A 14651-nucleotide genomic window follows, 5' to 3' on the forward strand; every position below is an offset into this window, starting at 1 on the left:
GATATTATTAATTAATGACATTCCACTTAAGTATTTTTAAACACACAATGAAGCATTGGGAAAAGGAAATTCAGCCTGACCATTTCTTTAGATCTAGCAGACACACAATAGGGCGTTTCTGATGTTAAACAATGAGTAAGTGGAACAAATTGAAGGCCTAATGTGGAAAATCACGAATACACTCTTACAAATAAACGTTCTTTAATGGTTCTTTGCCACAACTTCAGGTTCAGCGCAGCATCAGAAACATAGCTGGCTATTTTAATCTTTGGAGACTAAACAAAAACAAGGTTCTTCAGATCAGCATGTTAGTTTTTAAAGCATCATAGATGTTCTCCTTTACTGTAAAATCTTTTTGTTTTGAACTTTTAAGAGTGTAAGAGCTCAAGGTGTTTATGAAGATGCATGACAGTGTGATCAAAACTGTGAGCTGCTGTGGGTCACAGTCCAGACAACCAGTGAAACCCATGACACCTGACACAGGTGTGGACAGACCTTCATGAATAAACTCAAAAATGCACATTTTATTGCTGTTAATTAATGATACAGTAGAGACACAAAATAGGCCTACTAACAGGTCAGATAGAGCTTTCAAGCTTTCTAAATATATATAGGAATTCTTAAATAGCCAACAGCAACGTTAAAAAGCATTGCGTAAAACAAAATTTTACTATATAGGCTATTTGCACAAATATAATCCTGAAAGAGGCCTCACAGAATTAACATCTCAAGATCAACCAGAACTGCTTTGTCTTCCGTTTTAAACTTCATTTCTCACATAAGAGGAACAGTTAACACTCGAAGTTGTGATAAAGTCAAAGATATTGATTAATATTGCATTAAATCCTGGTGATCATGTGTAATGCCGGTTGACAGACTTCAGCTCGCGTCATTCACACATTCATTTAATCATTTCACTAAAGCGAATTGAGCTGAATTCACATGTCACATGAACTTATGCGTGCGGACAGAAGAAAAACTATTTTTATGCAGCAGCTGCTGGGTTTTAAAACGCACATCTGCGCAGATCTGAAATAATCATGATCTTCACCACCACCTTCTTCATCATCATCATCATCCTCGTATGTCAGACAGAAGCTCGGTGTGTGTGTATCTGTGTGATTTACCCGTTTCGCCATGCAGCCCCGGGCCTGAACCCTCCGGTGGTCGCGAACTGCCCGTCTTCCCTCCGCGTCTCTCCCCGTCCTGACCCTCCCCGGCACCGGCCTGCTCCTCTCCGCCGTCTCGGGCTCTCAGACGCCGCAGAGGCCCGTCAGCGGGAAGAAGTTCGCTGGGTCCTAGAGACCGTTAGAGATGGGTCGCAGTGACGTCACAATCCTCACGCACACTAAAGAGATCGATAAAACACGTGATTTAAAGCATTATAAATTTGTTTCATCGTCTGACATTGTTTGGTTACACGTGTCTGTGTTATGTTCTTGTTTTTCTTTCACTTTATTTACAGTGATGGGAATAACAGCATTATAAATAAACGGCGTTACTTTTTTCAGTAACGAGTAATCAAACGAATTACTTTTTCCCGTTACAACGCCGTTACCAATGCTGACCAAAAAAAAAAAATGCTGCGTTACTATAATTGAGCTCACTGAAGCGGTTTTCATCCGAGTAGGCTCTCTCTCAGCCATAGGACTTGCAAAGTTATTTCTCTGGTGTGTGTGTGTTGGGGTGGGAGACATGCTAACTGATAACGATTGGTGTGGGAGTAGAGATGACAGACCTGCAAAGCGTTTTGTTGTAAAGAAATAGTACAGGTTAGTCATACACAAATATATTTTTAAACTGATAATAATGTACGATGCTCTGTTTGTGTGTGAGTGTGTGTGTGTCAGAGCATGCGAGCTGAGCGCGAGCTCAAACCAGAATACCCTTTGTGACATGCTGGATCGAAAATATGTGAAATAAGTTTTTTTTAGTCGACTAGTAGTTGTTCATTTAAGCCATTAGTTGATTAATCACATTTATATTAATTTGATTTCTTAAATACTGGAGAGAATAAACCATAATAATGAGCGTTTACGTAATATAGGCTATATAGCACTCAAGCACATGCATAAAGCTTGCTATAAAGAACCGGCAAAAGTAATTTCATCCTTTCTATAGATATATTTCTTATATCTGTGAGGCAAGGAGGCTATAAGCTGAGTTTCGGTTCATTTAGCCTATAAGACGCGCTCCGGTTCACGTACAAGTGATCGCGCAGGCGCCTCCATGTCATGATTATATTGTCTGCTATATTTGCTTTTTATTTATTAAACCTAGGCAATTGATTGAGGGAACACTGATTAAAATTCACTCTAAAGAAAGGCTTTCTACAAAACAAAACTTAATAAAGTGGTCAAAATCATGTCTTACCCATTCCATGTCTCCCGATATACTGCGTATCTTATGATGTATTCTATCTTACTCATGCTGTTCACTTTCCATAATCAAATAGATGAATTTAAAACATAACATAGGCCTACTTAAACAAATAATAATTTATTTTTAGACTTATATTTAATATTGGGGGCATCCAAGTTAATTGACATTCTTGATTTTTTTTAAAAAGTAACGCAATAATTACTTTCCCTGGTAATTAGTTACTTTTATAATGATGTAACTCAGTTACTAACTCAGTTACTATTTGTGAGAAATAACTAGTAACTAAAACTAATTACTTTTTTAAAGTAACATGCCCAACACTGCTAATGTATGTTTCAGTCGATGGATACACATTCTGGCTTCCCAATATTACAACAGCGTTGATCCCAAAAAAAAAAAAAGAGTTCGAATTCATAGTATTCGAAAAACAGTAGGTGAAAAGTCCCGGATGACCTACAACTTCTGGCAAAATTCCAAAGAGCGCATTCGATGGACACTTTAGTATCCCATGAGGCCACGGGAGAGGATTTATGAATGAAGGTGAAGCGACGCAACTGACGCTGGTAGGTCACGTGATAATGACAACATGGCGGATGTAGTATGTCTGGATTACATTACCCACATTCATGTACTTTTTTAACGGTTGCGAAGTAAGTTCAAATTCAAATGTACTCAGACAGTACACGATTTCAGACACACAGTGTGTGTGCACTCATCTGAAGTGCGCACACAGAAAGTCGCATCTCAGACAGCGTGCAAATTCTTGCACTTTAACAGACAAATTCAAACCAACATTATGTCAACATGCCCATTTTGGTGAGTATCCTAGCAAACATAGTCGGTTGAAAATGGTGGTTGAATTGCTGTCTATGGATGAGTCATACACCTCTCGGATTTCATCAAAAATATCTTAATTTGTGTTCTGAAGATGAACAAAGGTCTTACGGGTTTGGAACGACATGAGGATGAGTAATTAATGACAGAATTTTCATGTTTGGGTGAACTAACCCTATAAGTGAACGTAAACAACGCATGTGTAACAGTCTTAAAGTGACAGCAACCTAATATTCCTGCTGTGTTTTTAATGTTATTCAAACAACAAAAGACAAGGAAATCACTCAGTGCTCTTGACTGAATAGCTTTTGTAACTTCAATAATGACTAACTTCATTCAAATTTTCCCTGACTATAGCACATATCGAACCGTACCAGAATGTGATAAAAACTGAACCGCGAGTAATTTGCACACAGTAATATACACACACATATCCAGTCAAAAGATTTAAATAATTACGACTTTTTAAAAATGCTTTTGAAAGACGTTTCTCATGCTCACCAAGGTTGAATTTATTTTAAAAAAAAAATTTCATTAAAAACAGCATTACTGTGAATAGATCAAGTTTTTGCTTATATATATACCAGCAAAGTTTTTGTTTTAAGGGACATGACCTAATATAACTGTAATAGAGCATAACAGACAGCCAGAGACGGTGAGACTGGAGAGAGACGGTGTCCTTGAGTGAATCCATGCACCGTCTTACTCTGTTACACACACAGATTTCCCCCAGCGTACGTCTGTTCATGCTGCTCTCATTAAAATTCACCCCACGTCATGCCTGCTCACGCTGGCAGTGCACAGAGACCGTCCCACTGCCCCTCTCTCTCTCTGTCTGTCACCCACAGGTACTCAAACAGAAGAGTTTAGAGCTATCAGATCTCAAAGCGCACTTATAGAAGGACAAAACATGCAGAAAAACTGATGTGGATCCTGGCGTTCTGTTCTACTAATACTATATACACAAAAGTATACACGGTCCCATCACCAGCAAAGCGCATGTTTTTGTGCACAGAAGTGTAAATTCGGACGCAACCACTGAGAGCATCATATTACCCAGAAAGCTTTGAGCCTGTATGGTACCTGAAGGAAAACCAAACATTCAAATTTAAAGAAAAAAATACAAAGTTAAAGAGAGAAGAACTTCAGATAGAAAGAACATTACTCCAGTCAATGCTTTTTTTTAATAATATTTATTCTGAACACAACAAATCATCACTTGAAATCACATGCGTATGATTCACGGCCTCATTTCTGTAAAATTAGCTTTTTAAAAAAAATATATGAAAGTTGTTCGGTGGAAAGAGCGAAACACTACGGCTACCGGCACCGTAACGATAGTCTCGGTCAAACCAGCCAGCTTTCACAGAAGAGCTCTTGACCCGAAAGGGCACAGGAAGTGATGTTATTAAGCCCTGTGTGCTGCAGGTAGAATCACATGATGGAGAGGACCATAAACAAATGAGTCCATGAATGAATTTGGTGCAAAAAAACCAACACATTTTTTTTAATAAGAGTAAATAAGACTGAAAACTTAAAAAAAAAAAAAAAACTAAATCAAGAAGTCATTTTTGGCAGGTATTTAAGAATAAAATGAAATGAAGGCATCAATATGATTCACATTCCAGCTTTGCACAAACACACACGACTATAGAGAGGCAAACATACCACACAAATACACACATCTCCAGAAAAACACACAGCAGGTCAGACGTGTGTGTGCAAATGTTTGTAGGTAAGAAATGTTCGTTCACAAGAAATATGACTACAAACAGTGCTTCTAGAAAAAAAAAGAAAAAAATCGACAAAATTAATGATGGGTAAAACTCTCCAGTAAAAGGAGCACAGTAAGTAATTCACCTCTTTATCAAAGTACCTGTTTGAAAATCTATAAAACTAAATCATTCTGATCTTAAATATACATAAATGCTGAATCGGACTTGAAAATCTGAAATCGATTATTTGAAATGACCAAAATATTTCCTCAAATGTACATCGAAAATGCTGCTGAAATGCTGTTTGTCTAATGAAAATAAATTAAAAAAAGTGAATCGAAAATAAATTACAGTACAGCTTGACACTTTCATTTAGATCCTTTAGAAGGTCGTTTTTACGCCATTCGCAGCAACTGCGTCCTCAAAATCAACATGACCACACCAGAACCCACATCGAACAAACCACGCCCACATACTTCAGCCAGCCAATCATCAACTCTTCACGCTTGTCCTTCAATCATGTATCACATTCTATCGCGTTCCGTTCCGTTTCCACCTCAGTCCATTCTGTCCCGTTCTCGACAGTCTTTGGGTGCATACGTTTTTCAAAAGCTTTCAAACTCACAAACTAACAAAATCAGCTACAAAACTCAAATGAGAGTAACTAATCAAACTAGCAGGTTTGCAACACAGACCCTTAAATCCACATCTCAAAAACAAAAAGAGTAAAAAACATTGAAAAACAACAAAACATTTTCCTTCTCAAGCAATCCACAGGAAGCCACGTCCCACCCAAGTCCCTGAACTCTCTCTGACTGGCTGAGCCTGGGTTCAGAGGTCACTGTCTTTGTTGTGATGTCAGCAAAAAGTGTTTGCATGGTGATGCCACACCTGAAAAAAGATAAAATAACATATTCAAAGTGAACAAAACACCACACCTATAGTTGTCCTATAATGTGTGATACTCACGTGGCACTGCTTGCTTCATATTTGGCTTAACCTGGAAAAAAAAAAAAAAAAAACTTGTCATTTTAAAATCAAAGACTCACAATACTGTAAAGCCTGACATAAGAAATAACCAACAAAAAAAAACTAGAACAGAACAGTTTATTGAAACTTTGGACAAACTTTGGTTTCATATTTGATACATTTTTTACAAGCTTTTATGGTTCATACAGTATAAAAACATAGTAAAGGCTTTATAGGGTTAATAAAGAAATAAAGAAATAAGAAATATCTTTTACTAACATATGAACAGTAATATTCACGCTGTCTGCAGGTCTCTAGTGATCCATTAATTCTCTTATCTGGAATTAGTAAAGCTGCTTCAGCTCAGTACAGTAACTAATTGAGTAGATAATCTACCATCTTGTTTCCTCAACCCCTATTTAACCTACATAATGTTTTTAATTAAACAGACCCACTACACATTTTACAAAGCGTAGAACAATTGTGCATATGAAACAGCTGGCTTTCGTGTCCCTCGTTATTGTATGAATAAATAATGTCTACAAAAATAAACAGCTGATGCGAGCCTCATCCACAAAAACAAACAAAACACAACAAATCAATAAAAATAGATGATTTTGAGATATATATATATATGTTTTCATCTGTACTTGGTGCAAATTAGATGCATAGATACTACTGTTCAATACTGTTCAAACATTATATATATATATATATATATATATATATATATATATATATATATATATATATATATATATTTTAAATTACAGTCAAACCAAAATGTATTCAGACACCTTGAACATTTCATTTATTAAAGCGGAACTCAGTAAGATTTGCGAAGCTCCCCCTACAGGTTCCTTCAGTGAATCACACTGTCGTAAATACTCCAAGCGCAGCTCTGGACTACAACGACTACAACGCTCACCAGTGCAGTAGTTTTGCAAATACAGTACAAGAAATCTCGATGGAGGTGGGTCATTTTCAAAATTGTCTTATAAAAGTCATAATATATACATTGTTTTTGAATTACCGTAAAGCATTTTGTCACTCTCACGTGAACGTGAACACGAGGCGAGATTGTTTTGGGTCGGCTCAGCTCAACTTGCAAGTGCTGTTTTCTGGCGTAGACGTGCCAGAGGGGGTTAGTGCACGCCTCAAACACACCACTACAAGTCAATTAACCATCGTAAGGACTTAGAAAACTATTTATGAAGGTAAAAAAGTTACTTAGTTCTGCTTTAATACAGTTTATTCACTACAGATTAAAAGAATGGTAATAAAATATGACAAGATCTCAGAGTTAAACTGTGTCAGAAAAAAAATTATCTTAATTATATTAGATAACACTTAAGCAAAACATGGTCAGGTCAAAGTGTCTGAATAATTTTTGGTTCCAAATTTTTATCAATTTTACTGGTAGTCCACTGTATGAAGAATTTTTGGGTATAATATGTCACAGTTTACTTTATTTTCCTATCGTCACTTACATAAATGAACTATAGTGTCCTGAACCCAATAGTAAAAATATATCAAAAATATAAAAAATGTCTGAATAATTTTTGGTTTGACTGTATATGTGTGTGTGTGTGTGTATATATATATATAATTATATTATATTATATTATATTATATTATATATGAATTAATTCATGAAAATAAATCACGAAAAATTGAGTATTTCGTGCAGCTGTTAAAGTAACATTTATAGAATAATTATGAACTCTAATGAAATAATATCGGAACATTTTGAAAAAGGGATATTTTAATTTTACATTTTAGTTCACAAAGTAGAGTGAGATTTTCTCTCTTATGCCTTGTCCTTTCGTCACTGGGAAGCACTCGTACACATTAAACATCTACGTTTGAGCAGTTTACCTCTGTTCCTCTCTGGTTTCATACGGACTACATAATCAGAGAATATTTGAATTGCTTCATTTGAATTTCACATTTCACGCTTTCTATAGACACATTTCGTATCGTGACTAAGGCAAGTTAGCTAGTTTTGGTTCATTTTTTTTTGTGACGCGCTCCAGAAAGGAGACCAAGATGGCAGAAAGCGCATCCTGTTTGTTTTCTTTATTTTACAATGTAGCATGGGCTACTGTTGAGGGGGCGATACATTTTATCCCTAACCGGGGATAAAAATAATTCAGCAGAGCCTGGGAAATTTAGACCAGAGTGGGGGGAAAATCCCCTCCATCCAACCCAGCGAAACGCACCCTGTATATATGATCAAAAATCATTGGAACATTTTACCAGAGGCATGTTTTAAGTTTCGAAAACTTAAACTTTTTTGAGCAAACTTCTGCTTGAAGCCTAATTTGACTGATGGTGTCTGAAACGAGCAGAGAAAGGCCATCAGAAGCAGACCTATAAAACATGAGCGGTGGAGCTGGATGGAGAGATGAATGAATACAATGAAGAAAGAGAAAAAACGAGCGCTATAATGAAGGTGTTTCCCAGTACGGGTTCTGCTCATAAAGGTTCAGTGTGTAGGACCCCTCTGACCCGACAGGAAGTAGTTAAAAAAAACATCCAGCACCCCTCCCACACACTCGTAAACAGCCTCCTCGTTAATACTAACGAGTAGTTAAGCACTAACGAGCCCCCTCAGACAGCACAGACACACGCCAGACACACACAAACCCCGTCCTGTAAAACATTATGAGCTTTTGTTGTGTGCAGGGAGGATAAATCTCATGAAATCATTGATGTTCGTGTAGTGAGAGCAACTGAAAGGGCCATGGAGGTCAGGATTCAGTAGCACCGATGCATTCTGGGTAATGTAGTTCTGATGTGAAGGGTAATACCTCTATCTTTGCCATTCTGCAATCTCTCCTCCTCCTCTCCTGCATCCTCTACTAAAGACAACAGAAGATAATAAATATATATACAGTGTATATTTACACACACACAAATATAAATACATATATATATATATATATATATATATATATATATATATATATATATATATATATATATATATATATATATATATATATATATACAGTACAGTCCAAAAGTTTGGAACCACTAAGATTTTTAATGTTTTTAAAAGAAGTTTCGTCTGCTCACCAAGGCTACATTTATTTAATTAAAAATACAGTAAAAACAGTAATATTGTGAAATATTATTACAATTTAAAATAACTGTGTACTATTTAAATATATTTGACAAAGTAATTTATTCCTGTGATGCAAAGCTGAATTTTCAGCATCGTTACTCCAGTCTTCAGTGTCACATGATCCTTCAGAAATCATTCTAATATGCTGATTTGCTGCTCAATAAACATTTATGATTATTTTCAATGTTGAAAACAGTTTTGTACTTTTTTTTCAGGATACCTTGATGAATAGAAAGTTCAAAAGAACAGCATTTATCTGAAATACAAAGCTTCTGTAGCATTATACACTACCGTTCAAAAGTTTGGGGTCAGTAAGAATTTTTATTTTTATTTTTTTGAAACTTTTGGACTGTATAAAATTTATCATTAACTGAAATATGAAATAAAGCTAAAAATTTTAGAGAACAAAATAATTAAGCTAATGCAAACTTAAATATAATAGTATGTACTTTAATGAAATTTAGAAATGTTGCCTTTGCAACCAACTTAAGTTGAAGTACTAAAATTACTAAAACTGAAATAAAAATAACGCTCAAAACAGAAATATTAATAAATTAATTCAATTATTTTAATAAAATTGAATAATTTTAAATGTAATTTAAAAAAAAAAAAAAATTATAAAAGATCCTAAAAAATTACTAAAATATAAATTAAAATGAAAACGTAAATATATTATTCAAACATTACCATCATACTACCATGTCCAAAAGAAACAAGCTTTCTCTCGATTACTTTCCAGTGGTTTTTGCTAGTTTATTATTAACATAGTCAAATTGAAAAGGACTGTGTGTCTATTTCAGGTACCGGGTAACACTATTTCTTTCTCATAGCTGTGAGAACACAAACTACCCACAATACAACACGAGTAGTGGTTAAACGGATAGTAGTTGATCCATACAGACCTGGCCCCACGGTTCGGCACATGTGATTTGTGGATTAATTGCAAAATTTAACCAACAGACAGTGAAAGTTTTTCATTTGCATGTTTTGTCTTGCCAATTTAAACATTCATGTGTTTCTAAACCATTCCAACACAAAAAGAGGCAAAAGAGAACTCCATTCAGTACTCGCACGCTGTTATCTGTGCGCACAGCCTCGCGTTTCAGCGAATTGATTCCTCTTTCGCATCTCATTGCGCTTCAAAGGACACATACACACAAACTTATGTCAAAATACCCATCTTGGCAAGTGTTCATGTAAACACAGTCGGTTAACTTTTAAGTGAACTTGATCCGAACCGTGAGTTTTGTGATCTGTTGAACCACTAAACATGACTGATGAGAATTAGCTATCTGCATTCACACTCTCATACCAGAGTTGAGCTCTTTGACCAGTGAAGACACGGTGTTTGTGATGGAGTCCGCTGCCACCAGGAGATCATTTCGTAGGTTTCTGCGAGGTCCTGTAAATTTGAAACAAAAAAATTATGATGTGAAAAAAGTTCTGATTTGATGTCACACAAAGTGTTTAATTATTACACCAAGAAACAGGTATGAACCGACACGTTTCCAAGTAATTTGCCTGTCCACAACACAACACGAAAACTAACAGCCAATAAGAACACCAGTCCAGTCCAGCAGAAATCTGATTCACGTGACCAACAAAAGTTCTGTTGCTCATTAGAAATGGAAATAGAATAGCATCTGTGTTAATAGTGGTACATTAAGAAGTTACCCTGAGCAAATGCTTCCTGAACGTCTCCACCCACTCCAGCTAAAGAGTCCTGGGGCCCGTGGGTGGGGTGTGGCCTGTGGGGGTGGGGGTGGAGCCTGACGAAGGAGAGCGAATGGGCACTGGCATAGAACGAGGGGAGGCATGGCTTGGGGAGGAACCAGAAGCTTGAGCCTGAGAGAGAAAGAGATGAATACGTCATATTGTACATGATACACCTACTAAATGTTTCTGCTAATGCTAAAAACTACTGACTGATCTCACTGCAGGTAAAAGTCTATACATGTAAATGCCTTTTACAGGGTTGCCAGGTCTGTGAAACAAAAGTAGCCCAAAAGCCAGTTAATAGTAGCACAAAAATAGCCCAATGCAATTTTCTCCATCGGGCGGATGAATTCTCCACTGAATTTGTACGTCTAGGGGGTGTTTCAAGGGTGTTGGAGAGTCAAAATTGTAAGTATAGGGGTGGAAATCACCCTGCAGAAATTTTTTTTTACCCACGGCAACAACTTAAAAGTAGCCCAATTCCTGGCAACACTGGCCTATTCACATCAACACTGAATACTCTCTGCAAAACTAAAGCCAAACTCATGAAATAAAGACTGAGAGAAAAATACAGATTTTTGGAAAACTTAAAGAACTTGAGAACTTACAGCACACAGTGGATGTTAAACAGTGGGAGGAAAAGAAAGAGAGAAATAAGTCTAAATGAAAATCAAATGGAAAAGAACTTTCAGTTAAACAAGCGAGAGACACTGAACAATTTCTCTCACATGCACAGTACAGCGCACGCACAAAAGGACAGTGCAGATTCATGGGAAAGTGAGTGATTAGTTTATACTGTATGTGTCCTCTTCTTAGCTTTTGAATTAGCTTTTATTTTTATATTTTCAGTTTTTGTTTTAAGGCCATGACACACCAAGCCGACGTCAAAGAACTAGCAGCGACTGTGTCACCTCACGTCAGCTGATTCAACATGCTGAAGTGTCGACGTGTGGAACACAACACCAAAAAAACAAAATAACGGCTTTATTCAACAATATCTAGTGATGGGCGATTTCAAAACACTGCTTCATGAAGCTTCGAAGCTTTACGAATCTTTTGTTTCGAATCAGTGGTTCGGAGCGAGTGTCAAACTGCCAAACTGTAGTCACATGAACTGTCTTTAGTACCTTTCTGGGCATCTGAAAGTGTTAATTATTTTGCTGGCAATGGAGGCCTCACTGAGCCATCGGATTTCATCAAAAATATCTTAATTTGTTTTCTGAAGATGAACAAAGGTCTTACAGGTGTGGAACGACACGAGAGTGAGTAATTAATGACAGAATTTTCATTTTTGGGTGAACTAACCCTTTAACAGTTCTACTTAATTTTATATTTATTTCAGTTTAAGTGTTTGGGAGGATGTTGCCATTTTTAACCATGTAATGCACTTAAAGTAAATGCAAAGTATAATAAAATATATTCTACACATGGTAGAATACTTCCTGGTTACAATTAAAAATTAATAATTAAATTATTAAATAATTAATTAAATTAATTAAATTATTAATTAAAAATTAATAATACAATTAATAATCAAAATGTTGCAAAAGCTGTCTTGGGTTTTAATGAGTGATCATTTTATACTGTAGATGTCCTAAAAATTCTGAAGAATTCTAAATTCTCCTAGTTCCATAAATGACATCATCCGCACTGTAACACTGAAACGTGCATTTTCTGTAAAGCTGCTTTAAAAAGATATTTATTGTGAATAAACATACATTGAACGGATTTGATTTTGGTGGGAAAACAACAGCACAACATCAGTAAGTCTAGCTCTGTTCAGCAGTGATGTCCATTTGTAGACCAGCCCAGAATTTCCTGACTGTTTTTATAATAGCAATATTTGATTTATGGGTAAAATAAGGTCTGTGATTAATATATTACTTTAAGAGACCCTTATAAAATCCTTAGTTCTAACAAGTTGCCAGATGCAAAAGTGATTGTCTGATTTGTGAGGTGTGTAAACTCACATTTTGACATTGTGCTTATTTAGCAACTTACATTTTAAGAGCAATATGTGATTAATGTTGCAGAACAAAATGTGTTACCAGACCTTATTTCACTCATAAATCAAAAACTGCTATTCTCAAAAAAATACTCATAGGAGTTTCCAGAGGGAACTCAAAAATGCTAATTCTCTTCCAGGTTTTTGGACTACAAACTAAACGGCTCTATTTATCTACATGTTTATTTTTGTAAGAGACTTTTAAAATAAGTCTTGTACTTTTTCTGTAAATCACACATGCACAGTGAAACACACACTTACAGCTTGTCTCTGCTCCTCATCCTGCGAGAACAGAACGGAGACAGAGAAGAACAGAGGAAGTGAAAAACAGAGAGGAAAAGATGACGAGAACAACTATTAACACTATAAACTCTAATCTGTAAAGAGAAGAAATGAATAAGTGTGAAACTAGAGCAAGTATGTGAGAAAAAAAAGCAGCTCAGATGATAAACGCTAAAGAGAGTGAATGCCCTCCAGTGGCGGAAATGTTACAGTGCACTCCAAAAGAGTTTAAAGTGTTAAGAGCGTCTTCTCTTGCGCTGTGTGTGACGGTACCTTCAGTAGTTTCATGAGTCCTTCTAGCTGCACCATGAGCTCTCTCCTGCTCTCCTGCAGAGAGGACATCCTCTGCTCCAGCTCATCCTTCCTCTGCCTAAAACACACACAAACACAATGACAGACCTTAGACCAGAGGTCGCCAGCCTTTTTGCAATGAAGTGCCATTTTTAGGTTTCCTATGCCCCGTTTCCATCTGCTATTAAAATGAGTTTTGGTCGATCGATCACAAGTGGACGGTGCTAAATACAGGTGTAAAAGTTGTGTAAAACATTTTGAGCTTGTCCACTTTCGTCCACTTCCATAGGTAGTCGAAAACACATTTGGCCGGATTGCTTTCATAGTGTAGACGCTCATGTGGTTGAATGTGTTCGAGCAACTACAAAAGACCGCCTACTGACCTAATGCATAAACATTATGAGAAGCGCGCTAGACAGACGGCGGCTGAAGACCCAAGTTTGGTTTGAAGAAAAAAATGCAAGCACAATGTTCTCTCACCATTCCTGATTTCTAACACACACTCACAGCGTTCAGCGTGATCTGACGGCTGTCAGAGTAGAAATGAAAGTTCTCCGTGTGTTAAGACTGTGTCTTAAGAACTAAGAACTAGTTTGACCAACTAGCAGCAAGACAAGAGGTAATCAGTCTTAATTTTCTGATTAAAATTAGACCGATCTACCTTTTTATGTAACCGACTTTAAAAAACTCAGAACTCTTGAAGAAAAAAAATAGATGACTAACTTTTAAGACTAGTCTAAGAAGTTTATACAACCGGCCACAGGTATACTTGAGCATACTGTCCTTTTTAGGGTCACATCTTGCGACATCATGTCCTGTTTTTGGTTTGTTTAGATGTCTTTGTGCCGTTTCAAGTTCATATTTCAGTGTCACCAGAGGTCACCCTGAAAAGGTGGGTCTTGGTCCGTTTGTTTGGTTGCAGCAGGGTTCGGATGCAAGCGTTCACACATATTCAAATGAACCGCACTAAAAGAGCAATCTCACCAGAGTTTGTTTCAATCAAACCAAACCTGCCAAGTGTAAACACACACTTGATAAAACAGTAGTTACCCCTGTTGTTCATTGGTAATTTGTGTTAAAGGGATAGTTCACCCAAAAATGTAATTTCTGTCATTAATTACACACCCTCATGTTGTTCCAAAACCCATAAGACTTTTGCTCATCTTCAGAGCACAAATTAAGATATTTTTAATAAAATCTGAGCCCGTTCTGTACTCTCCATTGACAGCTGCACAACTACCAATTTGATGCTTCAAAAAGTTCATAATGTGATCGTAAAACTAATCCATATAAATAGAGTGGTTTATTTTAAACTTTCTGGGGAGCC

General features: G+C 36.5%; 2 protein-coding genes across 5 annotated transcripts in view; both read right to left on the reverse strand.

Annotated features, from left to right (window-relative positions):
* dnmt3aa (DNA (cytosine-5-)-methyltransferase 3 alpha a) overlaps positions 1-1352 on the reverse strand; it is a 59808-nt gene extending 58456 nt beyond the window's left edge. The window contains exon 1 of one of the 4 annotated variants that reach the window (XR_007187156.1): positions 1128-1352. The gene's annotated coding sequence lies outside the window, so the exon portion shown is untranslated. The remainder of the gene's footprint in view (positions 1-1127) is intronic. The other 3 variants (XR_007187157.1, XM_048207728.1, XM_048207729.1) reach the window with 3 other exon arrangements.
* A 3131-nt stretch (positions 1353-4483) lies between these two features.
* Positions 4484-14651, reverse strand: part of dtnba (dystrobrevin, beta a) — a 38181-nt gene continuing 28013 nt past the window's right edge. Inside the window, 8 exon segments of the mRNA XM_048207732.1 lie at positions 4484-5822; positions 5901-5931; positions 8714-8764; positions 10343-10432; positions 10705-10761; positions 10764-10875; positions 13013-13033; positions 13307-13403. Of these exon segments, the coding sequence (XP_048063689.1) occupies positions 5927-5931; positions 8714-8764; positions 10343-10432; positions 10705-10761; positions 10764-10875; positions 13013-13033; positions 13307-13403 (433 nt within the window). The 3' untranslated portion in view covers positions 4484-5822; positions 5901-5926.

The sequence above is a fragment of the Megalobrama amblycephala genome, linkage group LG11, assembly GCF_018812025.1.
Source record: "Megalobrama amblycephala isolate DHTTF-2021 linkage group LG11, ASM1881202v1, whole genome shotgun sequence".
NCBI lineage: Eukaryota > Metazoa > Chordata > Actinopteri > Cypriniformes > Xenocyprididae > Megalobrama > Megalobrama amblycephala.